Source organism: Pangasianodon hypophthalmus, chromosome 8 (assembly GCF_027358585.1).
Source record: "Pangasianodon hypophthalmus isolate fPanHyp1 chromosome 8, fPanHyp1.pri, whole genome shotgun sequence".
Lineage (NCBI taxonomy): Eukaryota > Metazoa > Chordata > Actinopteri > Siluriformes > Pangasiidae > Pangasianodon > Pangasianodon hypophthalmus.
In genome coordinates, this window is record NC_069717.1 from 28827252 (window position 1) to 28854085 (window position 26834).

The 26834-nt window shown below is 36.5% G+C and overlaps 1 protein-coding gene across 1 annotated transcript in view; it reads right to left on the minus strand.

Annotated features, from left to right (window-relative positions):
- Nucleotides 1-599: 599 nt before the first annotated feature.
- Nucleotides 600-26834, minus strand: part of LOC113546013 (alpha-2-macroglobulin-like protein 1) — a 28625-nt gene continuing 2390 nt past the window's right edge. The window contains exons 3-35 of the mRNA XM_034306299.2: nt 25394-25550; nt 24698-24750; nt 24077-24097; nt 23685-23853; nt 21770-21854; nt 20715-20841; nt 20369-20483; nt 19594-19703; nt 19019-19189; nt 18419-18658; nt 17925-17988; nt 17605-17750; nt 16296-16445; nt 15420-15590; nt 14785-14863; nt 14550-14682; nt 14248-14473; nt 13387-13513; nt 12780-12901; nt 11875-11926; nt 9948-10031; nt 9274-9450; nt 8769-8850; nt 7472-7628; nt 7256-7330; nt 6238-6400; nt 4506-4699; nt 3717-3932; nt 3493-3611; nt 2477-2585; nt 2175-2240; nt 1908-2013; nt 600-1750 (exon numbers count right to left, since the gene is read on the minus strand). Coding sequence (XP_034162190.2) covers nt 1704-1750; nt 1908-2013; nt 2175-2240; nt 2477-2585; nt 3493-3611; nt 3717-3932; nt 4506-4699; nt 6238-6400; nt 7256-7330; nt 7472-7628; nt 8769-8850; nt 9274-9450; nt 9948-10031; nt 11875-11926; nt 12780-12901; nt 13387-13513; nt 14248-14473; nt 14550-14682; nt 14785-14863; nt 15420-15590; nt 16296-16445; nt 17605-17750; nt 17925-17988; nt 18419-18658; nt 19019-19189; nt 19594-19703; nt 20369-20483; nt 20715-20841; nt 21770-21854; nt 23685-23853; nt 24077-24097; nt 24698-24750; nt 25394-25550 — 4113 coding nt within the window. The 3' untranslated portion in view covers nt 600-1703. The remainder of the gene's footprint in view (nt 1751-1907; nt 2014-2174; nt 2241-2476; nt 2586-3492; nt 3612-3716; nt 3933-4505; nt 4700-6237; nt 6401-7255; nt 7331-7471; nt 7629-8768; nt 8851-9273; nt 9451-9947; nt 10032-11874; nt 11927-12779; nt 12902-13386; nt 13514-14247; nt 14474-14549; nt 14683-14784; nt 14864-15419; nt 15591-16295; nt 16446-17604; nt 17751-17924; nt 17989-18418; nt 18659-19018; nt 19190-19593; nt 19704-20368; nt 20484-20714; nt 20842-21769; nt 21855-23684; nt 23854-24076; nt 24098-24697; nt 24751-25393; nt 25551-26834) is intronic.

Consider the following 26834-nt stretch of genomic DNA (forward strand, 5'->3'; position numbering starts at 1 on the left):
GGCTCTGACGGACTATCTGAACTTCTTCCTTTGTTTTCCTCTTCCACTGCTGTTTTGACTAACATGTTTGGTGCCGTATGAATTGTTGTATTTATAAACCATCCTCGAGAACAAAGTGTACTGAGCGAGAAATCACAACTTATCTTATCTTTATTATATTTACAACCATCACAAGATATAAAGCTTTCCTGACTAATACTTATTGTGGTGCTCAAATTAATGAAATATAATTAACATATTGGTTTAATCGTGATCATTTGCATGTCAGAGCATCTTACATAAAGAAACAATATTTTTTGAAAACACTTTGAATAGAATAGAGTATTATCATGAGAGAAAATAATGACAAATAATGGTCGTCACTGATTGGCTGTTGAAAACAACAACGTATGAAAGATATAAAATAATTTCTTGATAGCTAGTCTTTATAGCTATTTTAACATACAGTGGGGCCCAAAAGTCAGAGACCACACTGAAAATATGGGATTTTTTTTTTTTTTTCATTTAAAATTGGAAATAAATAGAAGGTTTTAGAATTTTGAAATATTTGAAAACAAAGAAAGTGAATGTTGAGTATGTTGAATATTAATATAGTCTAGGTCCTTATTTAAATGTAAGCAAATGTGTGATATTGACCATGCTAACTGTTTTGTGCAAAAGGTCCGATTTTCCTCCTACAGTACCTAGTCTCTTTTGTTGAAGAATGTGTTCAGATGACACTCTGATTGATTTGATCTAATGCACACTGTCATTAAAGCAAAAGGGGGACAAATATGAAGAAACTTTGAAATTCATGTAAATATTTCAAAGGTTCTACTGTTCTACTTTTAGGTTATTGTCAATAATATAATTTGTAATGAAAATTGTTGTATTGAAGTAGAAAAGAATGCACAATAGAAGCATTTTCACTCGTGCTTTCGGGCTTTTGCACCCTTACAAATTACTAAACCAGATTATATAGAAACTATAGCTAATTAACGAGGAAGCAGCCTAGAAGCATGGAACAAGACCTCATCAAGACAGACCATAAACACAATAATGCGTATACATAGAGTGAGAAGATAAAACACAGGTGAAATAATGATCATTGGAGAACTTATTTATATATTTTATATATACGCATTGTCATTTTACTTGTTCATCAGATTGAGGTCAGTTTTGAAAGAGAGAGGAATAAGAGGAAGTTTGAGTTGTGGAGAAAAGCAGCAAATACAGAGACCTAAAGAACAGCAACCTAAAGAAACATAAATAAATTCACAACTAAAAAGCTAGATCAGTAACAGCAACTGAATAATGTTGAGGTTGTTAGTAGTGTTACGTTTGGTGATGTTCAAAATTCATCAGATTAAAACTGTAATGTGCTACTGACTGATTAAAAAAAAAGTAGTTACAAGAGTTTCAATCAAAATTTCTTTCAAAGACTTGAATAGACCATAAATAAATAATAAATAATAAATGGTCATAAAAATTGTCTTATGAAGTGACATTACATCTATAAATGAAGTTTCACTACATGATATACTGTATACTGGAAAGAAAGTCACCTTTCCTAACACCAAAAGTGATTTTGCTTATTCAAGTTGAACATTAGGACAAGAAATCAGAAGTTTATGAAAGTTTCTTATTAAATATAAAATAGCCATAAAACAAGTCAAAGGGGAAAAATCTCCTGCTGTGCTCTTTCTCAGATCCTGAACACACTCTCACTGAAATGGACATGGTGAGGAGTATTCAGTTACAGCCACGTCACCTACAGAAGGAGAGAAAAGAACAGAAATCAGGCTCTAGGTCCTGCATTCTTACACAAAACCAACCACAGATACAGCATGAGCTCTGTGTGTAACTGCTTTGAACAGCTAAATGTAGACCTTCTACCGGTTGATAAAGATGAACAGATCGATGCGTACCAGTCTCGTAGTAGTCGTAAACCTTCACCACGGCTGGTTTCAGGTTCTCCACTCCATCAGACTGCACGATGGTCAGGGTATACTCTTTTTCATTTCCCTTTGTCAGCTGAAACAGACAGATATTAAACAAAATGAATCGTTCTGTTCCATTTACCACGTACACATGAATGACCCACATCGTCTATTTCGATTTTATAGCGATGCTACTATCACATTTATTTTAAAAATCCCAATGTATTATAGATTGGTGTATGTGTGTGTTCTTACTCCATCCAGATAGATGATGATGTTGCCCTCAATTTGATCCACACGTTTCACAGCTCCGTCAGTTGGCTGGAAAAACAAAACCAAACATAAGAATTTAAAAAAAAAACTGATCCGGCAATATGATAAGCGGTCAGTGAGCTGATGCTCTGAAATATGAGTGAAAAGTTACTGAAAAGTCTTCCATTTGAGTATCATTGTTCTGTCAGCATGGCTCAACAACTTTAACTTATACTGAGTAAGTGTATGATGAATATTTAGATCTATAAGCATGCTTTTCACTCCTTATTAAAGGTCTACGTTACATCGGAATCGCCGTTCACAAGCTTCACAGACGTCTTGTCTGCACTGAATCCTGAAAGAGGCCTGACTTCGATGACCACCATGTTGGTCTTCGGTCGATTACCGTTATACCTGAAATTAAAAGATCATTAATTACTCACTCAATTACTCTGAGATTAATCACTCGTGATTTCTTATTAATATGATTTCTTCATATGTGATGAAAAGATATTATCCACAATCAATTACCTTTTCTAAAAATAAATAAAATCCATGTAATGTTAAACCCAGTATTTAGCTGGGTGAGAAATCCTTATATAAGACTGAAAGCTGATTATTAGGTTCCCATACTGATCACTGTATTTTACTCAATTTTATTTTTCATGATTTGTAGTAGCTTTCATATTTTTCTGTTTATTCATTATTATACAACAGTTAGTTCGGCTCCACTAATCTGATTGGATGAGCAGTGTTCCAAGAGTGCTTGTATTTCCTATAACCGCACTGGAACGTTTCACTGTGTGCATCACTGTGCTCTTCTGTATTCGCAACATAAAATTCCACTTCCTAGTTTGAAACAGTTACTACAGTCGAGTTAGCGACATGCTAACCGAAATATTACATACTTGATATTAATGTATTGTTTATAGAACTATATATACAAAAGAAATATTGCAGTTGCAATCATGTGGTTATACTGAATATCGGCACGGCTGTGATTATCTACAGCACTCGGCCTGCAGCCTCGTACCTACGATATTCAGTATAAACGCACTCTTGCTCATGCGATATTGCTTAATTATAGATTATACCATTAATGTGCTTTATTATAAATACTTTCATTAATCTTGTGGTCTTTTTTTTTGTTTGTAAAGCACTTACATTTCGGCTGTAGAAATTTCTATGTGAATACATGATTGTTATTTATTATTTCAACACAGCACTGTTGAATTTTTTTTTTGCATTGTCTATATTAATTAAGATTATTCTTCAGTCTTGTTTGCTATCACTTTGTTTTTGGATTTGCAGTAGAACTCACATGACAGTAATGGTCACTTCCAGAGATGGATTTGGGACCCTGCAGTTTCCAGATGCTGAGGCCGAGATGATGAATGAAGAGCGGTCAGGAGGAGGAGGGATGTTGTAGGCCACAGTGAACTAGAAGAAAAAAATACACCGTTAGCACAACTCATCCTCCTTTGTCATATTTAAACCCGAGGAACTGATGTGAGTAAGTAAAGTGTGAAATGGTGATATACCAACCTGCACGTACACACAGCCTTTCCCTTGTGCTTTGATGTTGTAATCTCCAGGAACCTCCTTCAGCTGTCTCTCCTGATACAGCAGCCTGTTACTCTGAGTGATGGTAAATGTGTTAATCAGCCCTGATGGTGATGTTATAGTAAAAGTAACGTCTCCTCCTGGACTGTAGGTGGCAAGACTGTATTTCGCCAGAGCCTGGAGAGCCACAACAGTGTCCTAGATGATGGAAAAGAGTATAAAGAGAACAAATTTAACCCTTTCGTGTATGGTGTTCATGCTTATCAACCATCAATTTATGTTTTTTAGAAAAATATAAGATGGAAATGTTATATACACCATAATCCCGATTTTAATTACTCTATTGTTGCTCCTCCCAGTCCAACATTTCTGTCTGAACTTTCTACACTTACTACTTTTTACACAAAAGTATAATCTAAGTCTAATCAATTAACAGAAAGTATTGCTTTTACCCCCATTTTTGTTATATTTGAACACTAACATGTCCAGTCAAATATATAATTACAGTTCTAAATCTCAGCCCACAATACTGTGTTACCATGTTGAAATGTAACCATGACAACGATCATAAATAAAACTTTAGGTTACGACTATATTTGCGCTTTGCTTTCACGATTCTGGATTTACACAGAAAATAAATATACCATGGAAATATAATATAATCAAAGTTCTTAGAACAGAGTGAGATGTAACCGTAACAACAGTCTTATAACTGAGCGATCCATTTAGTTGCTCACCTTGTTTAGTGTGTAAGGTGTGGAAGATTTGTACCTGTGTAGACGCGAAGCCCCCAAAAGCGTTCTGCTGCTGAGAAAGCCAGTGGACAATGCTGGTGCTGTAACCCAGACCGAACCCGGACAGCTGGGGTCCAGACATCAGAGCCAGGAGCACGTACGAGGTCATCTCCACCTCCAAAGAGTTCGTCACTGATCCATCATTCACTCTGCTCCAGTGCCTCCCGCCCCCTGAGGGAGATAGTAGAGAAATACTCAAGCCCTTGCAATATAAAATCAGGAACAAACAGGAACTCCACTACAAACACTAACAAACTACAAACAAGACCAAAAATCTCAATGAAACACCAACATTATTAATTAAACACCAACACTGGCTCACCTATTTCACCAATAGCAAATTTCCCAAATGGTCAACCATTACAACTACAAAATCACCAACACACAGTGGTAAAGCATTCACTTCAATTCCCAACCAACAACATCAACACTAAAAAACACCAAACAATTTTTTCCACTGTAAAACATTTACAAACACTAAACTTACACTAAAGAATATTATTCAAACACTGACACTCCCCTATAAAACACCAACAAATACAAACATTCATCAATACAGTAAAACCCTTCCTCTAAATAATTTCCAGCAACACCACCAACATTCTCTGTCTAAAACAACCTTTTCCAATATTTTATATACACTTCAACCAACACCATCATTCACCATAAAGCAACAACAAACAGCAATACTCTGAAATACCAACAGTCACTATTACTACACAAATATACACATATCAAAAACACTAATGAAACTCCAAACACCACCCATATTCTCTATCATTTTACAACAAACCACAACAAACACCAACATCAGCAAATAATTAACAATTAACACAACAAACACAAAACTAACAGCATGCAGTAATGTTCTTTACTGTAAACAATTCACCACTGAATACCAAACAACACCATCAACACACGTTACAATCAAACACTCCAACAAACAATATCATTCATCACTCATCAACAACAACAAACCATCAACAAAAAACACAACAAAATGTCACCAGCACACAGCCATAAAATATTCACTAACAAATACCATCCAACTCCATTACCATTGAAAAACACAATTCTCCAACAAACACTGACAAACAAAAACATCAAGCACCAACAAACCCCAACCACCCAGAAACAAACACAAGAACAAATGACCAACACACAATAATGTATTTTTACTGCAGAATGATCACCAACAATTACCAACCAACACCATCAACACTGACAACACTTTCAGCCCCAAACAAAAACCAACAATCTCCAAAAAGAAGACAAAAACTTTCAACGAACACCAACACTGGTCAACAAATACCAATTTTGTCCACTGTAAAACATTTGCAAGCACACACCAACAACACCAACGACACAGAAAATATTTATTCTCCAACAAACGCCAGAATCCGCAATTAAAAAAACACTAAATTCTCCAAAATAGAGACTCCACGGTTTTAAACTGGGACTTAGAGCTCACATTTTTAGTCTCTGAAAAAGTTTCTTTGACAATTGTTTTACTTGCTGTTAATGATTTTTTACAGCTCTGTGGTCAACATAAGTTGTTCCGTCATCTGCTATATAAATCAAAATGACATACTGACTTCCTAAAGCCTGGCCTACACATGTACAAAGTCTTGAGCCAGTAGTTGGAGAATGCAGTCACTTTTCTTTAAGAGATTAGTGTTTTTTAATAAATAGATGTAGGAGCATCAAACCTGAGATTATAGCCTTTGAATCCAGCTCGGAGATGAGTGTGTTCCTCATCCCCTGATCTCCAGCTAGGGTGAAGGTGTAGAAGAGGAGAGCCTTGGCGTAGGTGGAGTTCACGTGAGTGTACGCATTCCTCAGGCACGTAAGACTGCTGTTTACCACAGGATCCTGCAATAATATGTAGATTAACAAATGTATCTAATGTTAGATTCTGATTTTATCTTAGTGTTGTTTTATAAAGTGGTTGGAGGCTGGGACACAGCAGCCGACATGGACAAAACATTACTGCCAGAAATAATTCCGATATGGGGCGTACCATGTGCCATAGACAGTGATCAAGGTCCACATTTTACAGGGAAAATTATGAAGATTGTTTGTCAAGTGCTGGGTATTAAAAAATTATTCCACCCACAAAACCTCAGGCCTTGTTGAATAAGCAAGTTGGAGCCTGAAGACCAAGCTAACCAAAGAGCTCTTTTCAGTTTCAGGCTAAGACTGGATGATACAGCTACCAGATATACTCCTCTCATTAAAAAGACCAACTAACCCAGAGCTATTTTCTTCCTTTTAAATGCTCACAGCTTTCCCCATGAGGACACCAGAACTACATCTGATGAGTGATCAATTGTTTAAATACTGACCCTGTTCAGTCTCAAAGAAACCATATCATCTATAAAGCGACAAAAGTTCCCAGTGAATATCGGCAGTGATTATTCTGTGATCTAACAGTATCATGATCCATCAAACAAAGACAAACAGATGTATTTGAACGGTCATAATTTACATAAAAATAAAGAAATCTATGTTGTCAGCTTCTTTACACGTTGTTTGCATTCTCAAACAATGAGGACTTGAATCTTCAATAAAATATTTTTTATATTCATTTTAAAAATCACTGCTTGCTCCCATACTTATTGTAGTGTATGTTTATCATTGTATCTTCACCACTGTACCATCTGCAATTACCCAAAGTTCAGTGACTTTGAATGAAGAAGATTTTTTTCAGTGAAACAGTTTACTCACTGTAACTGTGTAATTGAGCTCCAGCATTGCAGCCGTGATGTACGCTGAGAGGGTCACCTCATCGTTCACTCCTCCCTGAGAGAGAGAGAGAGAGAGAGAGAGAGAGAGAGAGATTACAGATACTCCATAATACTTCACAACAAGAGTTAAATTTGTGTAAATTTGATTATTTTCCTCTAACAGCACGTGGTATTGGACTCGGACTGGTCTCCTGACCTTCATGTCGGTGTGGAAGAGTTGTCCCACTGAGGCAAAGCATCCGTTAGCCTGCTGCTGTTGACCGAGCCAGGCCTTCGCCTGATCCACAAACACCTGATCTACGAAGATGTATCGCTTTGCTTTTCCAAAAGACTTCATCACGAACGCCGTCAGCCTGAGAACACAAACACAACAGATTTCAGTACTGTGAAATCAGAATCACAATCTTTATTTGAAAGGTCGAAAACATAGCAGGAATCTTTTTTTTGTTTTGTTTTGGTTGTCATATAAAAATGTTGTCAAATAAAACATTATTCATAGTCATAAAACTTATACAAAAGATGCAAATGTGAATAAAGTTCTCTATAGCTTTCAAAGTAAACAATGAATAACTTCTGTTCTAATTTTGATACACTAAATTACAGTATCCATGATTAAAATAAGTCCATACATACAATATAAATGAAATGTAATAAAATTAAGATAATGGGCTGATATCAGGTAAATGGTTAACTGTAACAACAGCACAACCAAGAACGTCTTATTTAAGCCATTAGTTCATATTTTTCATTGTCAGCTTATCTATGGTCATGGTTCACTAATAATGAACACTAATTTCTTAGCATAAGTTATTAATGGTATTAATGTAATTATTAAATAATGTACAGTAACCATTAATTACTTGTAATGTATATTGATCATATTGATTGGTCAGAAGGTGTTGATTAATTTTCTAGAACAGCAGCTCTGACAGTACAGTTACAAATCACAGGTTTATATTAATGCTCTCTTCCTAATACATTATTGTTTCTATAGTAACAGCTGATTCACAGGGACTGTTTCTATAGTAACAGCTGATTCACAGGGACTTGTATGGCAGAAGCCCCACATAAATGGACTAAAAAAACATGTGTAATCTTTAATATGGTGAGGTTTTCTGTAAGGAGACATTCATTTAATATTTATTGAAGGAGTCTTTAGAGTCAGCGCTTTATAACAATCAGAGGTAAAGGTGTCATTTTATCTTCAGAGCAGAGGAGTTTACACTTTGCAGTTTCTTGGTCTTTAAACAATAAAAAATTGTCATCACAAATTGATGTCTAATAAGTGGAATAAAACAATTTACAATCTACGGATAACATTTTGAGTCAAAACCTTGCTTATTTTGTTTGTTTGTTTGTTTGTTTTTTGTTTTTTTTACATTTCCTACTGAATGTCTGACAGCTTTTTTGTACATTTTAATAAAAACAATACCCATATTTCAGCATTTGAGCTGTTCAAGTTCCAAATTTCGTCTGTTTTCTCTGAAACTCACCATGTGTTTCCTGATGCATCGTTCATCCCAAAAGCACTGTAAGAGCCATCGATGTGTTTGTAGCTCAGCTCTGTCTGATATCCTGTGCAGGAGACACACACAGTGTTAACTTACTAAAAAAAAAAAAAAAAATTACCAAATCTAGTTATTACTAATTCCCAACTACTAGTTAAGTCTCTACCAAGTTACTAAACACCTGTGAAGAAAGGGAGGGGGTTTTGGGGAGCATTGGCTTCACAGATTAAGACTTAAAGCCCCATAAAGAAAGAAAGAAAGTACAGACATCAGTTTGATATACTGTGCATACTAAATAATTTTAATAGTTAAAATAAAATTAAAATACTAAAATATGTTACCAAGGCATGTCACTGATGCACCCTCCTACAGCGGGCCATACCGTTTCCTCACTGATAAACAGCTGAGGCTTTTGCTCTCATCTGTACATTTATAAACTGCTTCATCTTCCATTTTGTTCACTTGCTGTAATCTTGTAAAGAGTCCTCACCGCTTATGAGGTAGGTCTCAGCTGTGCTTCTGATCTGAGGTGTGAGCTGGTTGGTGCTCTCCAGATACTGCAGGATGAAGATGTTGGGAGCGAAGCGCAGCATGTTCTGCTCTCCACAGCCACCCGGCATTACCAGGAGACTCGCCAGGTTCTTTAGAGCTCGGCCCATCAGATCTCCTGCAGAGAACACGTTATAAAAAGCTTTCGTTTTTCTTTTTCATTTAATTGGATTGTGAAAAGTGGGTGTTACAAAATGAGCACAAGCTAGCTCTGTGTTTTACTCAATTGTGCTTGCCATGCAATTTTAAGAAAAAAGGTCAAGGGTTCTTTCTTCTTTCCTTTTCAATGAAGGTTCTATGCTCAAAACTAGAACCATTTCTAATTATACAAAGTCAAAAAAAATCACAATGTTGCGTTTTGAGTGAATAACTGTCCTCTAAGTGAGTGATAATGACATATTGTGCACAGCTTGATCAAGGGCATGGACAAACAAAGTAAAAAGCTCAGGTTTTATTCTTTTCGTTCATGTTTTTAGCTGTTTCAGTTTTTTTAAAAAGAAATCTATCAGAATATCATCTGAACACATTATTTGCCTGATTTATAAACTTGTTTTAATGCCATACATTTACCAAAACTGGATAAACTGGTGAAATAGAAACAGATTTTCAACTCACCCACCACAGAGATGGAAGCCGTCTCTGAACCTTCCACGATTATCTTGGGCAGTGTTAGTGAGACTGTCTTCTGAACTGCACCTTCTAACAGAGAGAAAACAGAGAGAACATGTCATACAAACTACAGAGGACAAAGTGGATCCCTGAACAAAACACATAATGTCTCAGCTCTATGTCTGGATTACATCTGGTCTGACGTTTTTGATAAATATCATGTACCTCTATGTATTTAAACATTTAGTTGCACGCCTCGACCTGAGCATTGGTCCCTAATGTCACCTGATTCAGTTATTTTTGAGCAGTGAATTCACAAACTGTACTAGACTGACACTTCAAGACTGGAATTAAGGATCCTTGCTCGAGCAAAGTCTATAAAAACCTGTTCCAGGAGATCTACCTTCCTCTAAATTTCTGTTTCAGCCCAAACGCAACAGAATAGACTCATAATCAAATGTCAAGAATAATTTAGAAAAAGCTTGTTGTACAAAACACATTCTGCACTGTAAACTATAAGTTCTGTATTTAATTTCTCTTTATCTGTTTTTAATATGTAATTTATTGCATTATATACAGTATAGTACATTAAAAGCGCTATCAGTGAACAATTCACAAATGACAGTATGAATTATATATTTATACACTATATTACCAAAAGTATTCGGTCACCTGCCTTGACTCACATATGAACCTAAGTGCCATCCCATTCCTAACCCATAGGGTTCAATATGATGTCGGTCCACCTTTTGCAGCTATTACAGCTTCAACTCTTCTGGGAAGGCTGTCCACAAGGTTGAGGAGTGTGTTTATAAGAATTTTTGACCATTCTTCCAAAAGCGCATTGGTGAGGTCACACACTGATGTTGGTCGAGAAGGCCTGGCTCTCAGTCTCCGCTCTAATTCATCCCAAAGGTGTTCTATCGGGTTCAGGTCAGGACTCTGTGCAGGCCAGTCAAGTTCATCCACACCAGATTCTGTCATCCATGTCTTTATGGACCTTGCTTTGTGCACTGGTGCACAGTCATGTTGGAAGAGGAAGGGGCCCGCTCCAAACTGTTCCCACAAGGTTGGGAGCATGGAATTGTCCAAAATGTTTTGGTATCCTGAAGCATTCAAAGTTCCTTTCACTGGAACTAAGGGGCCAAGCCCAACTCCTGAAAAACAACTCCTGAAAAACAATTCCTCCTCCACCAAATTTCACACTCGGCACAATGTAGTCCGAAATGTACCGTTCTCCTGGCAACCTCCAAACCCAGACTCGTCCATCAGATTGCCAGATGGAAAAGCGTGATTCATCACTCCAGAGAACGCGTCTCCACTGCTCTAGAGTCCAGTGGCGGCGTGCTTTACACCACTGCATCCGACGCTTTGCATTGCACTTGGTGATGTGTGGCTTGGATGCAGCTGCTCGGCCATGGAAACCCATTCCATGAAGCTCTCTGCGTACTGTACTTGGGCTAATCTGAAGGTCACATGAAGTTTGGAGCTCTGTAGCAATTGACTGTGAAGAAAGTCGACGACCTCTTTGCACTGTGCACTTCAGCATCCGCTGACCCCTCTCCGTCAGTTTACGTGGCCTACCACTTCGTGGCTGCGTTGCTGTTGTTCCCAAACTCTTCCATTTTGTTATGATAAAGCTGACAGTTGACTGTGGAATATTTAGGAGCGAGGAAATTTCACGACTGGATTTGTTGCACAGGTGGCATCCTATGACAGTTCCACGCTGGAATTCACTGAGCTCCTGAGAGCGGCCCATTCTTTCACAAATGTTTGTAAAAACAGTCTGCATGCCTAAGTGCTTGATTTTATACACCTGTGGCCAGGCCAAGTGATTAGGACACCTGATTCTGATCATTTGGATGGGTGACCGAATACTTTTGGTAATATAGTGTATGTTACAAAAAAAAAAAGAATAGGGTGTGTGTCTGACCTGATAAGCAGAGAAGCTCATTGTAGCTTTTATACTGTTTAGTTCCTTCAGCCTGAAAATGGCAGCAGAATAAAAATACAATTATAATCACAATTAAAGCTGGAAGCAGCGTTTTCGGGGGCCAAGCACAGACCCAGAGCCACTCATTCACAGATGTGCCCTAACTTTATTCAAAGGCATTCAAGAGTGATTTGTAGTTTCACTCATGATGTGTATGTTTTGACCACAGACAGTGTTGGAATTCTCGGACTGTAGGAGGAAAGGTCTAGATGAACAGATTGACAGCAATATGGTTACTCTGAAGATGATGTGTACTAAATTTGGTGATGATTGGATGAAATTTATAGGAGGAGTAGCGAAAAAACTGTTTTTGACAAAATCCAAGATGGCGGAAAATCTAATTAGGCGAAAATTGACATCATAGGGTGCGTTGAACTCGTCTCGACAAAGGGAATTCAGGGATCTTAAATTTTTGGACCCAAAGTTATGACCTTAAATGTACTTCCAAATTAGGCCAAAATTTGTGTTGTCAGCACTTGGCCCAAATTTGGTCAGAATGTTCCTTAGACCTGCCCCAATCAGTGTTACGAATTTCACGACTTTTTACCAGATGGTTGTATGAGCTGCCCTAGACACCCTAGCCAGAAGAAGAAGAAACAGAAGAAGAAGAAGAAAAGGTAGAATAACAATAGGGTGCCTATGCACCTTCTGTGCTAATTACAGTGTCAATAAAATGTTACGTCAGTTTTACATGCCATTTTCATGGCTTCCTCACTAAATAACTCCAAAATAAGTGAATCTACAAAAAACGTCAACTTGATCCTTATGTATCCTGCAAAATGTGTGAGAAGCACAGAATTAAACTAAATCATTATTATTATTATTAGAAATAATCATGTAATCACCTGCACTAGCAGTGTTTTAATGACTGTGTCAATGCGTCCTTTCTGTGGTACAAAAACCGCACTCTTCCCACACCGAATCGACGACCTTACAGCCTCCGCCGTCACATTGATTGTAACCTTCCCTATAACACACAGCAAGAAATCATCGCTTTTCTTAATTCTGCAGAAGTCAACACTGAGCTCCAGTGCGTTTTACAGAAAAACTGAACATTTTGGTTGTGATTGTTTTTAATTTTGCAATAAAGAGAGAAGAAAATTGTGTTATTTTTTACCAACTAGCATGCCTGTGTTCAATTTCCTTTCATCATGCAGTGTATAATTTGTGTTTAATATGATGAAAGTTAGACATATGGAGATAACCGAGGTGACATGCACATTACAGTTTGAAATCACACACATTTACTATATATATATAAAACTGTTTGTCTATTAAATAAAAATTATGTATTACTAAATGAGTTAAATTACAATATTTTAAAAATAAATCTACATTCCTTAAAGCTTGTTTCTGTTGTAATTATACAACTGTATCGGTATCCTTGCAGAGCTGTAAAAACTTCCTGTTCCAGCATTTTTCATATCCTTTAAGTTTAAAAGTCTGACGTACCCAGAACCAGTGGTGTGATGGTCCAGGAGACAGTCCAGCTCTCGTCAGCACACAGACAGCGCGTGTAACTGCAGTTCTTACACTTTTGCACAGAGAACTGCTTCGAGTCAGCCAAAATCACATTCACCTTTAACACACAGAGTTTTTATTCCATCAGTTAGCTGAAAACTGAACCAACTTTTTCTTCAGTTGATCTTTATACATGATGGGGAAGTGGTAGCTCAGTGGTTGAGGTCCTGGGTTCAAGCTCCAGCACCACCAAGCTACCACTTGTTTTTCTGAAGACAAGTGTGCCTGTGAGATAAACACAGTGATTGGGTGTTGGGAATAATGGAGATCAGTAACTGGGTGTTGGGAATAATGGAGGTCAGTGATTAGGTAATGGGAATAATGGAGATCAGTAACTGGGTGTTGGGAATAATGGAGGTCAGTGATTAGGTAATGGGAATAATGGAGATCAGTAACTGGGTGTTGGGAATAATGGAGATCAGTGCTTGGGTGTTGGGAATAATGGTGATCAGTGCTTGGGTGTTGGGAATAAGGGTGATCTGCGATTGGTTGTTCAGTGATTGGCTGTTGGGAATCAGTCAGGCTTTACACACTGGTGATGAGATGCATAACCAGCAGCTGTGATGCTAGATTTGTTGCTCGGCTCTTTTTTAAAATGTAGTTGCTGAAGGAGTCAGAAACATCCCCAAATCTACTGACAGAGTCACTAAGTGGGCAACACTGTGTGTAAAGAATCCTTAAATTGAAATCCATCTGAATATTGTGTTCTATTAATGCTATGCTGCCATAGTACACATACATGAGAAATGACTGGTTGGAGTAAATATGATTAAATGAAATGATTCAGCTCACCATCATACAGCTTTTGAGGTAGTTGAAGACGGTGGCCTTCAGTGTGAACCTTTCTCCTCGGATGACGGAGCTTGGCATGGTGAGGCTCACAAAGAAAGGCTGGAAGGCAGTGAGCTCGGTTTTCGGGGCGACTCCGAACCCAACAGGTGACGTACAAAATGCGCCAGCCTGCCACGTAGTGATGGAGTCCGGGACTGTTTTATTAAGGGCTGCCACTCCAGACTGACTGTAGAGGAAATAACAATGACTCAGTAACACAAACCAGTAACCACAAAAATGTGGTTACAACATTCGGTACACACCTGACTGAAACAAGATCCCAAATCCACGTCTCTGGGAAATATTTGCGGATGGTGACAACTGGTTGGATTGGAAGGGTGGCATCTAAAGAGACACCTTCTTTGGCTAAGAGAGCCGGTTCTCCCATGCCTTCAGCTGTGGATGGGAAAATGATTTCTAAGCTACAGTATATAACAATATAAAATACTGTACATGTATTAGTGCCAAATGAAAAAGTGACCAAAAAACCCCACTCACTCCTCAAAAACGGCAAAGCCTCAGAGCACACAGAAGTGTTTCTGATATCAGCATTGGTCAGGATCTTGATTCCAACATCCTGAGAGGAAACTCAAAATAGTATCACAACAAGTAGCCACACAAGGTAAGCAAAAGCATTAGCATTACATCTTACAATATATAGATACAAGAGGAACAGAATTATCAGATTGCCATCTCCCAAAAGAAAAGAAGACCATGCAATACTGCCTGTTCTTTATCTGCCTCATAAACACACTGTGAGTGGTGAATATGTCAGGCATAAATGACTCCTTGTTGGAAACTCATTAACAACAGGGTGGAGTGATAAAGTGGAGTTAGTATTAAATTGTTTTTCAAGACATTTGCCAGAAGTTCGAATTTTTTTATTTATTAAACAACATTGCCCACGTACACTCACTTTTTATCCACTAATTATATTTATATATTTAATGTTGTGGAATGTCCACATAACAAGTTAGCGGTCAGAGCTGCTGTTATAGAAAATTAATCAACACCTTCTGACCAATCAGAGTCCACAGTTCAGCAGTGTTGCTGTATAATATGATATATTGTATAACTGAATATAGTTGCATATCTAATCACGAAGGATAAGAGATCCAATGACAAAGTCTTACTTTAAAGATGTTGTACACGTCGACTTTTCCGTAGTAAGGAAAATAACGAATTGATCTTTCCACTGGTTCTCTGATGAAGATAGGTGGGTATCCCCAACATGGGTACGGTTCCTCATCGTAGGTCATGTATGGATATCCTGATAACATCTGTACAGGCAGCATGTTGAACACCTGGAACAACGGCATGACATTATTCCTCATTATGTGTGGCATTGTGATACCTTTTAAACACTACATTAGTGTTCAAAAATCTATATAATATATAACTACATAATTGTTATTATTACTATATAACTATATAATTGTTATAATTACCAACAGGGCATGTATTAAAAATATGTAAGTTTAAAAAATGTATTTAAATTTAAAAAATCAGGTTAAAAAAAATCACACACATCTGTAAAATTGTGTTTATTAAATAAACACCAAAAGATTTAGAAACTTGAAACTTGAATCTGTTATTCAGTGACACTGAATCAAAATTCACCTCACATTTAAGGTATAAAGTTTTAAATATACTATTAATCAGTATCAATTTTATAGTTGTTAATTATTATATTATTAGGGATTTTTTGTTTTGCTGTTTTCTTTTTCAAAAAATGATGTAAAAACATGTGCTTTTTTAACATAACTGTATGGAAAATAATCTAATCTAAATAATCAAATTCTAATTTTCAGTTCTTCATAAAATTAAAAACACATTTAAATTGGACATTATTGTCTTATTAAAAACGGAGCAAGGTTCTTCTAGCTTTACTTTAGTTTTAACTCTGATCTGTAACAGTTCTGGGCCTTGAACTTACAGACCCTCACTATTACACATTCAAAACAAGCTGAATGACTGAAATGATGGACATTTTGTAAGTCTGAACTCACAGATTCGATGGTGAATTCTTTCTCTGGTTGCAACAGCAGCAGACTCTTATCAATGGCTCTCACTGAACACAGCGAGCCTTTAGCAGCTTTCAGGGTCAGTGTTGTCTCATCACCAGGAAGCTCAGAAGGAGACGTGAAATTCAGAGACACCTGAAAAATCATGACAAAAAGAAAGAAAGAAAATAAATAAAAACTCTGGTTAGACCAAGAAGAAACCAAGAAGTTTGTCTGAAGGTACTGTCAAGGTAAATGTTAAATATAATATTTTTTAGACGGCTGGTCATGGGTGGTCATGAAAAATAAACGAGAGGAATAAAATCAACATATATCAGGTGCTGCATTTGGTGGAAACCCAACACTGCTCATCCCCCTAAACATGGTGTGAAGCATGGTGATGGTAGCATCATGTTGTGACGTGTTTCACCAGGGAATGCGAAACTGGTCAGGGCTGAGAGCAGGATGGATGGAGACAAGTACTTAGCAATCCTAGAAGAAAACTTATGGAAGACAATAAAGCTGAGCATATTGCAAAAGCTACATTGAAGGAGTTGTTAAAAACCGAGAATCTGAACAGCAAGACTTGAAAATTTGCTTTTCCCCAAGGGTCTCCATACGATATGTCTGAGATTGAACAATTTTCCCAAAAAGATTGAGCTATTTTTGTCTCTATCTCTATTTTTATTTTATTTTCCTAAATTTTTATATTTCTATATTTTGTTTACCTTATTGATATTATTTTTATTTCTTGTATTTTACTCTTACTGTACTAAGCACCAGTATAACAAGACAAATTCCTTGTACATGTAAACCTACGGTACTTGGCAATAAAGGTAATTCTGATTCTGATTCTGATGCTGATGCTGATTGTAAAGATGCAGCCAAAGATGATATTGAGCCATGGGAGTATTTTGCATCTTCAGATGTTGCACATAATGTGCCCAGTAAAATAGGAATCTTGAATGATGCAAAAAGTAAGACTTCTAGTATAAAAAAGCAGCTATAAAAGGTATATGGGCAGCGATAATGAGACAAACTGATTGAATGTCTGTGATAGAAACTGCCCCTGATAGTCTGCTCCTCATCTCTGTTACAAAACAGCTAAATATTCAGAGTTTAAGTGCATTGGCCACCAACATGGCATCACTTAGTGGTTCATACAAATACTTTAAAGTGATATTTAAATGTAGTAACACTACTTTCCATCTCTGGGTAAAGATAACTACTAGGGCTGCAACAACAACAAAATAAAAACAATAATTAAAAAAACATAATCGGTAACTTAATAATACAACTTGACTGAATTTCTGACCTTGTTAGTCAAACATGGTTGAACGGGGAAGTTCATGCTGTCTGCCACGGCCTCACCATTGGAAAGGAGCGTGTACAGGACCACCTGAGCGACTGGGGATAACTTGTCCACGTTCTGCAGTGACAGAAACACTCTGCCACTGATCTCTATTACAAAACAGATCAATTTTCAGAGTTAAAAAAGTTTAAAAATGTAAAAATATATCGCAATAAGAGTGACAGCTATGTAGCTAATATTGAAGCAAAGTTCTACAGCACTTATTGTTACAAAATACATGTTTTGTATGTTGTGGGGAGTTTGTTTACGGATTGATTACAAACCTCGTTTTGGGTTGATGGGCACCGAGAGACGTCCTTGCTGAACTAAATGTCCTCTGGACATCACCTACAGACGCACAGCATAGCACAGGAGAATGAGTCATTTAAACCTGAATCAACTTTAATGCATGATAAGACTAACTGTTCTTGCGCAAAGATGATTGGCTGATGGATTTGATTGGACAAACTGGCACAAATTGGACTGATGGATTTGATAATAAAGTTCATAATAAAGTTAAAATACACAAAAAATGTATTAGTTGAATTACATTTCTGCATAAAATAAAAATATGGCAGTGATGATCTTTGTAACTTGTAAAGAATAGGTCTAACTGAAAAATATGGAGTGAGGACATGAGGCATGAGTCTTTATAAGTACTCCTTTTCAGATAGAAATCCCGGTGAAGTACAAATCCTTTAAAAATAATCCTCAAGTACAGTAAAGTAATCTTGCTTATAATCCCAAGTGATAATGTTATAATGAAAGGCAGACGCACCATGTAGAAGAAGGATAAGGTCTTGATTCCGCGTGCTCTGAATGAGCTGTCGTGTATCACGTACTGAGCCACAACGTTAGCTTTTTTATCACAGCTGAAAGGCGTTGAGCTGCTCTGCAATTCAATAAAACTTCGGCTCTTAGAGTAGAACGGCTGAAGCCAGAGGTAGGCGGTTGGGTAGTACGGCGTGAGCTGATTATTCTCATATATCACTGGTCTCTCAATCTTTTCATAGTGTGCCTAAAAAAATTAAGAGAAAAAACAGGAAATAAAGCACCCTGATGTGATACCACACAACACATGCTGCTCAGCTCTGGATTGTGATTGGTCAGAAGGTGTTGAATAATTCTGTATAACAGCAGCAGTTTAAATTAATGTACTCATTCTAATATGTTAATGTATGTAACATTTTTGGAAGGAGTCTCCAGTGTCAGTGCTTTGGAGCAGTCAGAGTTAAAGCTGTAACTTTAGGTTTTCAGACAACAATTTTTTTTTTGTATTATTAACTTCTAGAGAGACCCCAAACATATTTGATCTATTAAAATTGCAAATTTATTTTAAAAAGAAATAAGAAAAAAAGGAAGTAAAAACTCCGCCCACCTTTAAAGAGACTGGCCCCAGACCCCATGGTTCAGTGGCGAGAGAAAACTGTGCGATCCCGTCGTCATTTGTAACCAGCTCCTGGACTGAATTTATATTATTACCGTAACTTAGAGTCAGATACACCGGTGTCCTTTTAACAGGATTGGAGTTTGGGTCGGTCAGTTTAATCTAAAGAAAAAGGACAGGAATATCACAGGACAAGGTCAGAAATAGAAAGAAGAAAATGGGCTTGATGTACTAATTAGCGAAGAATACTGATTTTGATTACACAATAATTTATTTAATATTAATTAGCTGGCTAGCAAACCATAGTAAATAGTTAACTTGATGTCAGCTAGCTAGCTAGCATGATCAACTTCTAGTTTTAATTACACAATATACTGTAAAAATGAGCCAAATATTAGCTAACCTGTTAGTGATACTTACTGGTTTTAATTGCACAATATAGATTGCTTAATGTTTTTTGGCTGGATAGCAAACCGTGAGAAATACTATAGTTCACCTAACCAGCATGGCTAACTAGTGCACTAATGCCATGTAATGAGCAATGAACAGGTCCATAACATCATTACCTTTCCTTCATACGTCATTCCGGGCTTAAACGCTGGTGGTGAATCCTCAAATGAAAGTGTGACAATAGAAGTTGTTATAAAAGAGTTTCCCGAACCCTTCATAATCACACCTACAAGATAAATAAATGTAAAAATAATAATAATAAATTACATTGCTGGTTATGCCAAAATGACTTAAATGTAGTTGGTCATCAAAGACAAGATCAAGCCAGAGGTTTCTTTCATTCTGCAACTGGAGCTACACACAAGTTCAGTGCACGATGCTAAACTGGTAGCTATAATAATCTTTCCTTATTTGTTAGCTACATTATCCTCGTAACTCCACAGACATTATGTATATACAAAATTATATATTTAATATTAAAACTGTTTATATACGATAAAAAAAATTCACTTGTTTAAAGCCAATATATCAGATTTTTTTTTTTTTTTTAATCTAGATATAGACTTAAATATTTGTACTGTTTTTATTTGCCCAAATACAAGATATTCAAGATATATTTACTTGAATATAAAAGATTGATATTTTTGGAGTTTTTGTAATCAATTTTATTTATTTATTTACTTACTTACTTATTTATTTATTTCTTGTAGTGAAATGTGTAATATAAAAACTTCCAGAATAAATATTTATGCAGAATCTTTTTATCATTTCACTTATAGTAAATATTTAAAAGATGTGTGCATATAATAATAATAATAATAATAACCATTAATTCTTCTATATTCTAATGAAGGCATTATTATAAGAAGCTTGATTTCAGGAATCTCTTACCAGTGCCTTGTTCTTTCACTTCACTTTGAACGCTGATGACACTTTCATAGCGTGAATCAGTTAGCGCATATTCGTTCAGATTTAAAACATGTTGTCCACATCCCGTCTTGTCGGTCTAAAGAAAAAAAAAAAGTCTTTTTTAGTCTATTAATCCCTATTAATCACCTATCTTTATCCCGTATCCCGAGTGGGATTTGAACAAAACATTCCCACGTACACCTCTAATTTACAGTAACCTTAATGTAAAGCATTACAGTTAGGTGTTTATAAAGAAGGTTAAAGGGAACATAAGGACTGGAAATAGTTAAAATTGAAAGAACCTCTTTTTGTTCAAAAGCAGACTAACCTGAATGGTGTAATTTTTGCAGATGTCTGATGCCTGTGAGCTTGATGGACTGAACCACCAGTATCTGATACTGTTGTGGCAGACGACAGCCGTCACCACACCGTTCACCGGCTTCCCGTATGTATATCTGCAGAGAACGGAAAAGAAATATCATGGAATAATGGTTTTATAACATGACAATGTCACGTGTTTGGGTTAAAAAAGATTTTTAAAGGATTTTTAAAGTACAACCATGCTAAAAAAAATTACTATCTACTACTATTTACTATTTTTGTGCTCAGCAAAAATTGTTAATGACAATATATTTTTAAAGGTGAGATTTACATTATAGACATTATTACATGTACCGTGTCCACACCAAGAATGCTTTTAAAAACACTATTAGCTCTAAATCACCTCCAAACCACTCCAGTGTTTTAAACACCATTATTTTTTATTTTTATTACTCCATTAAGTGTTGCTCCTCCTGATCCAACATGGCCAACCAACGCATTATTTCTGTCTATAGTCTCTACACACAAATGCTGTCAGGTAAACCCAGTCAGCAAACTTCTATTCCCTACACACACACGTGTTGAGACGTGGTCCAAACATGGCTACAATCAAACATGACAAATGCCTAATCAATTAAAACAATTTCAGAGTGTATCAAACATTATTAGCTTTTTAAGATAAGACATTGTATAAATTATTATTGCATAATTAATGTTTTTAATATATATATATATATATATATATATATATATATATATATATATATATATATATATATATATATTACTATAAATTTTCTATCATTTTGAACATCAAAGTTTTAGTTTAAATGTACACTTTTTAATGTAAAATACTCACTTCAATTTTAGTTATTATAGTTCAATTAAAGTTATTTGAATTTGCATGCCATTTTTGAATTAATTAAACCATTTAAAGATGAAGAATATGATTTATAACTGATGCATGAAAGTGTTAATATGTGTTACATTGATATTGATTAAATAAATCTAGACATGACCTGGAGTGATGAAACAGAACATTACTGAGCTGTGATCACTCACTTTGCACACACTTTCAGCGTAGTGTTCGTGTCCAGGATGGTTATGACCGGAGGAATCTGGACCGTCACTTCAAACGTCGGCAGCACTGTACGAGAGAATAAACACTGTTGTTTTGCAGGGCGCGATAATTTATTTCATTAAGATCTCACGTCACTGTGTTATGATATTCAAAACAGTAAAAAGATTTGGGGGAAATGTATAACCAGAAGCAGTGATCATAGGGGTCCAAGCACTACTTCTTGCCAATTGTGCAACTGCTAATGTAAAAGTGTAGAATGTTTCTATTTGAGGTAAGAACACACTATTAGAAACAATGCTTACATCTAGAACCCTAAACAGTGCATCAGTTTCTCCCTAAATGTTCTGCATAGAACCATATACCTTATATATACAGTCATGTCCATAAATATTTGCATATTGACAACGTTATTGTTATTGTTAGCTGTCTACCAGAGCATACTGGAGTTGAAATTAAATAATGAATTCAGCTTTAATTTATTTGATGTTATTTACAATTCTAGGGGAGGGTGTAGGAATTACAGCACTTTTTATATGTGGTCCCCCCTTTTAAGGGACCATAAGCGATTGGACAACTTAACATAATGATAACTTAAATTGTTGTTTTAAATATTGGCTGCAAATCTTTTGCAGTCAATGACTGCCTGAAGTCTGGAACCCAAAGACACAACCGGACACTGGGCTTCTTCCCTGGTGATATTCTGCCAGGCCTTTACTGCAGCTGTCTTCACTTCCTGCTTGTTCTTGGGGTGTTATGCCTTCAGTGTTACCTTCAGCAGGTGAAATGCAGCTCAACTGGATTCTTGTCAGGTGAATGACTTGGCCATTACAGAACATTCCACTTCTTTGCCTTAAAAAGTATTGGGTTGTTTTCAAAATATCAGGTCATCGTCCATCATCCATCATAAAAGAATTTTGACGCATTTGTCTGAATGTGAGCAGATACACTTACACTTCAGAATTCATCCTGCTGCTTTTGTCAGCAGTCACATCATCAATAAATACAAGAGAACCAGTTCCACTGGCAGTCATACACACCCACACCGTAAGACGAGGTGGAGTGCTTCAGATCATGAGAAGTTCCTTCCCTTCTCTTCTCTTCCCATCATTCTTCTACAAGTTGGTCTTCGTCTCATCTGTCCATGGAATGCTGTTCCAGAACTGTACAGGATTTCTTACATGTTTTTGGCCAACTCTAATCTGTTCTTCCTGTTTTTATGGCTCACATCTTGTGGAAACCTTCTATATTTACTCTGGTGAAGTCTTCTCTTGATTGGTGACTTTGACACAGATACAGATACACCTATCTCCTGGAGGATGTTCTTCATCTGGCCAGCTGTTGTGTGAAGGACTTTTGCTTCACCAGAGAAAGAATTATTCTATCATCCACCAAAAATGTTTTAAGAACATACCAGACAGTTGATTTGGCCACACTTCATGGTTTTGCTGTCTCTCCTGTGGGTTTGTTTTGATTTTTCAGTCTAATAATGGATTGATTCACCAGAGACAGCTCTTTGGTCTTCATACTGAGAGTTAACAGCAACAGATTCCAAATGCAAATGCCATGCTTCAAATCAACTCTAGAGGTTTTAGCTGCCTACTTGTAAGTGGAATAATGAGGGAATAACACACATCTGGCCATGGAACAGCAGAGCAGCCAACTGTCCAATTACTTCTGTTTGTAATTTGTTTACTAAAAATTCAACAAAAGTGATGATTTTACAGACACAAAAATGTTGGTTGGGACAAATTCTCTAAGGAACATTTTTTTAGAATTCATATTTGTACTACAAACATTGCATTTAGGGGCATTTGTATAAAAACAAAATGTTAAATAACTGGTGTTTCTATCACTAAAATACTCTCGGGATATTAATAAAAATAAACTGGGCCTGACCGTAGTCCTTGACTTCAAAGGTTTCTGTGATCTCTCCGTTTTTCTCATTCCAGGCTGTAATGACATAGTACCCATTTGTGGCCTCAGAGTTTATAGGATATGACAGATCCACAAGACCGCTGTGTGTGGAGACGTTCAGCCACTGACCAATACGGTTCGAGTTCGGGTCCTGAAAATGAAAGCCAAACACATAACACAAGGTCAAGAGCACAAAAAAGTCCAATAAGAAAATGACATTTAATTTTTATACTATGTTTCCTGGGTCCTTGCATGTTTCCTAAGAGCACAGAATTTTATTCAGGCAGTAAGTTCACTTATTCATTCTAAATATTTATTATAAATACACAAAGTTCTCAGATAATAAGTGTTGAATGTTGCTCACGGCCTCGTACCCGCAGTTCTATTGTTGGAAACTGGAAAAAAAAGAAGAAAAAAGAGAGTAATTATGTTAAATATATAACATTTATAGCAACACTTTCTATGAATCCTGAATTTATAAATCATCAAGTATTATATATATATATATATATATATATATATACATAATTCCACCAAAATTCAGACACTTTAAATCTAGAAAAATTCTTTTTATTATATTAATCATTATATTTTTAACTTTTGTTTTGAAACACTTTAAATATTCTCAATGTTTTATTATTAAAAATATTCTGTTCATATCTTCAGTCATTATGCTAAAAAAATGTATTTTAAATATTCTTATCTTAGTCAAGGATCAGTGACTGCCACATAAAAATTATTGTATAAATTCCAAGTATTTTTACTGGCAATTATTTTAATTCTAGTATTCTTTTGTTTTTTGACGTGTAGTTATGTTCAATTCTGCAGTTAGTTTGGATTATTTTTTTTTTTTTTGATTTTTCTAAAAGTTTATTATTGTTTGTTTTTAATAATGCTTACAAAGCCGTTTCACCAAATTGCATAAAAAACTATAAGCATAGTTGATGAATAAATCCTCTTGTATTTGGAGAAATGATAAAAGTTTTATTTTGTACCGTCCGATTGTAGGTGAAGAAATTGGAATCCAGAGTGACAATGCGGAACTTCACTGCAGGGAAGAAAAAGATATGTAATTACATAAAGATATGTAATAATGTTCATTTCAGTGTTTTTAACACATGTTTAAATTATTTATATTGCAACTGGTAGCAAAAGGCAGATACACACATGAGAATGGAACGCAGTAGGAACTGAAGAAACATTCCAGACTTTAGATTTTATAGCACAGTACAGCTGAATTCTGGATTCTGATTGGTCAGAAGGTGCTAATTAATTTCCTATAACAGCAGCTCTGACAGTAGTGCAGCTGCAGATCACGGGTTTATATTGATGTGCTCGCTCTAATACCTTATCGTTTCTATAGTAACAGCTCATTCATAGGGACGTGTACAGTAGACACTCTACATAAATGAATAAAAAACTTTTATGTTTCAACATGGAAGGAGTCTCCAGTGTCAGTTAGGATTTCTGACATCTTCAGGACAGCAGAGTTTACGCTTTGTGGTTTTTCGGTGACGTGACAAGCTGCGTTTTATTTTTTGTCTTATTAATTTCAAGAGAGAGAAAAAGAGAGGCTTGTGAGGGAACGACTGTTCATAGCTGCTATAATCTGAGTGACAACAGGAACTAACTTGATTCACTGACATTCCACTAAATTTAACTGTAAATGGATAAAAAGTATGATGTGTTACCTGTTTGTCCTGGTTTGTAGATGGGTTTGTCGGTCTCAATGATGGTCAGTTGAGTTGGAGGTGTGATGAGGATCTTTGTTGTCTTGTTCTGCAACGTGGTCCAACCTTTAATCTGAATGCTAATAGATGCCACTGATTCCACGCTTACAACAGGAACCTGGTAGAAACAAAATCACAATAATAATAATAACAATTATTATTTTTATTATTATTGTTATTATTATTTACATTTATATTTACATTTTAAGTAGTAAGTCTTAATGCTTCACATAGAAAATATTACACAATTATTTATTTATATGTATATGTCTTACGTATACATATACAGCATTGGGGCGCTGCTCTGCAGGCGACCTGGGCTACTGTACTGTGTAATTTGTTCGTAAAGTGTGTTTTTTGAGGTCTGTGACTGTACCTTTTCATTTAAACCACAGATACTTAATTTGGAAGACATGAGAGCATTCATTTGTGCCCTTTGTGTGGGAGTTGTTGTTTTTTTTTTTTTTGGAGGCTAATGGGCACGAACAAGATCTCCTACACCAGAGAGACACTTGTGGTATTGCACTTCCCTGACACAAGTTTTGAAACAGCCACCGACCTGGCCTATCTACTGAAAGAGCTGCGGAGGCAACCACAACAGCAGACATATGCTCCCCCCTGAGACGGAGGCAGAATTCAGCTCAGAGGTAGACGGGGAGGCGTGCGACAGCAACTGAGGAGGAGAGGCATCCACCCACCTCTACCTTCGATGATCCTATTAAATGGCCATTCATCACGGAATAAAATGGATGAACTTCGGATTAACTCAACGCCCTGTTACGAATACCGGGACGTGTGCATCATGGTGGTGATGGAGACGTGGCTTCAGCCTGACGTCCCCGATGCATATGTCGAGGTGGAAGGTCAAGTCAAGTCAAGTGGAGTTTATTGTCATTTCAACCATATACAGCCAGTTAGTACATAGTGAAACGAAACAACGTTTCTCCAGGACCAAGGTGATACATAAGACAAACACAAAACAACACAGAACTACAAGGGACTACATAAATTCATACATAAAGGTTGTACATGCATTGTACATGCCGACAGAGATCTGAACAGGTCAGGAATATCCTGTGGGGGCAGAGTCTGCGTTTACGTTAGCGACCGGTGGTGTGGTCAGATCACCGTGAGAGAGACCATCAGTGGCAGGGACATGGAACTGCTATGCATCAGTTTCGTGATCACTGTATTTGCCATGCAAGTTTGGCAGTGTTGTCATCAGTAAAACCACACCTAGCTCTGACCAAAACAAAGGGCCGCTTATTCCTGTATACTGCACCCTTCTGAAGTCAAGTATGCCTGAAATCAAGCTGGTGAAACTTTGGTCTTCAGAGAACAAGGAGACACTGAAAGGCTGTTTTCTTTGCACTGATTGGGCTGCACTGAATGATCCAGATAT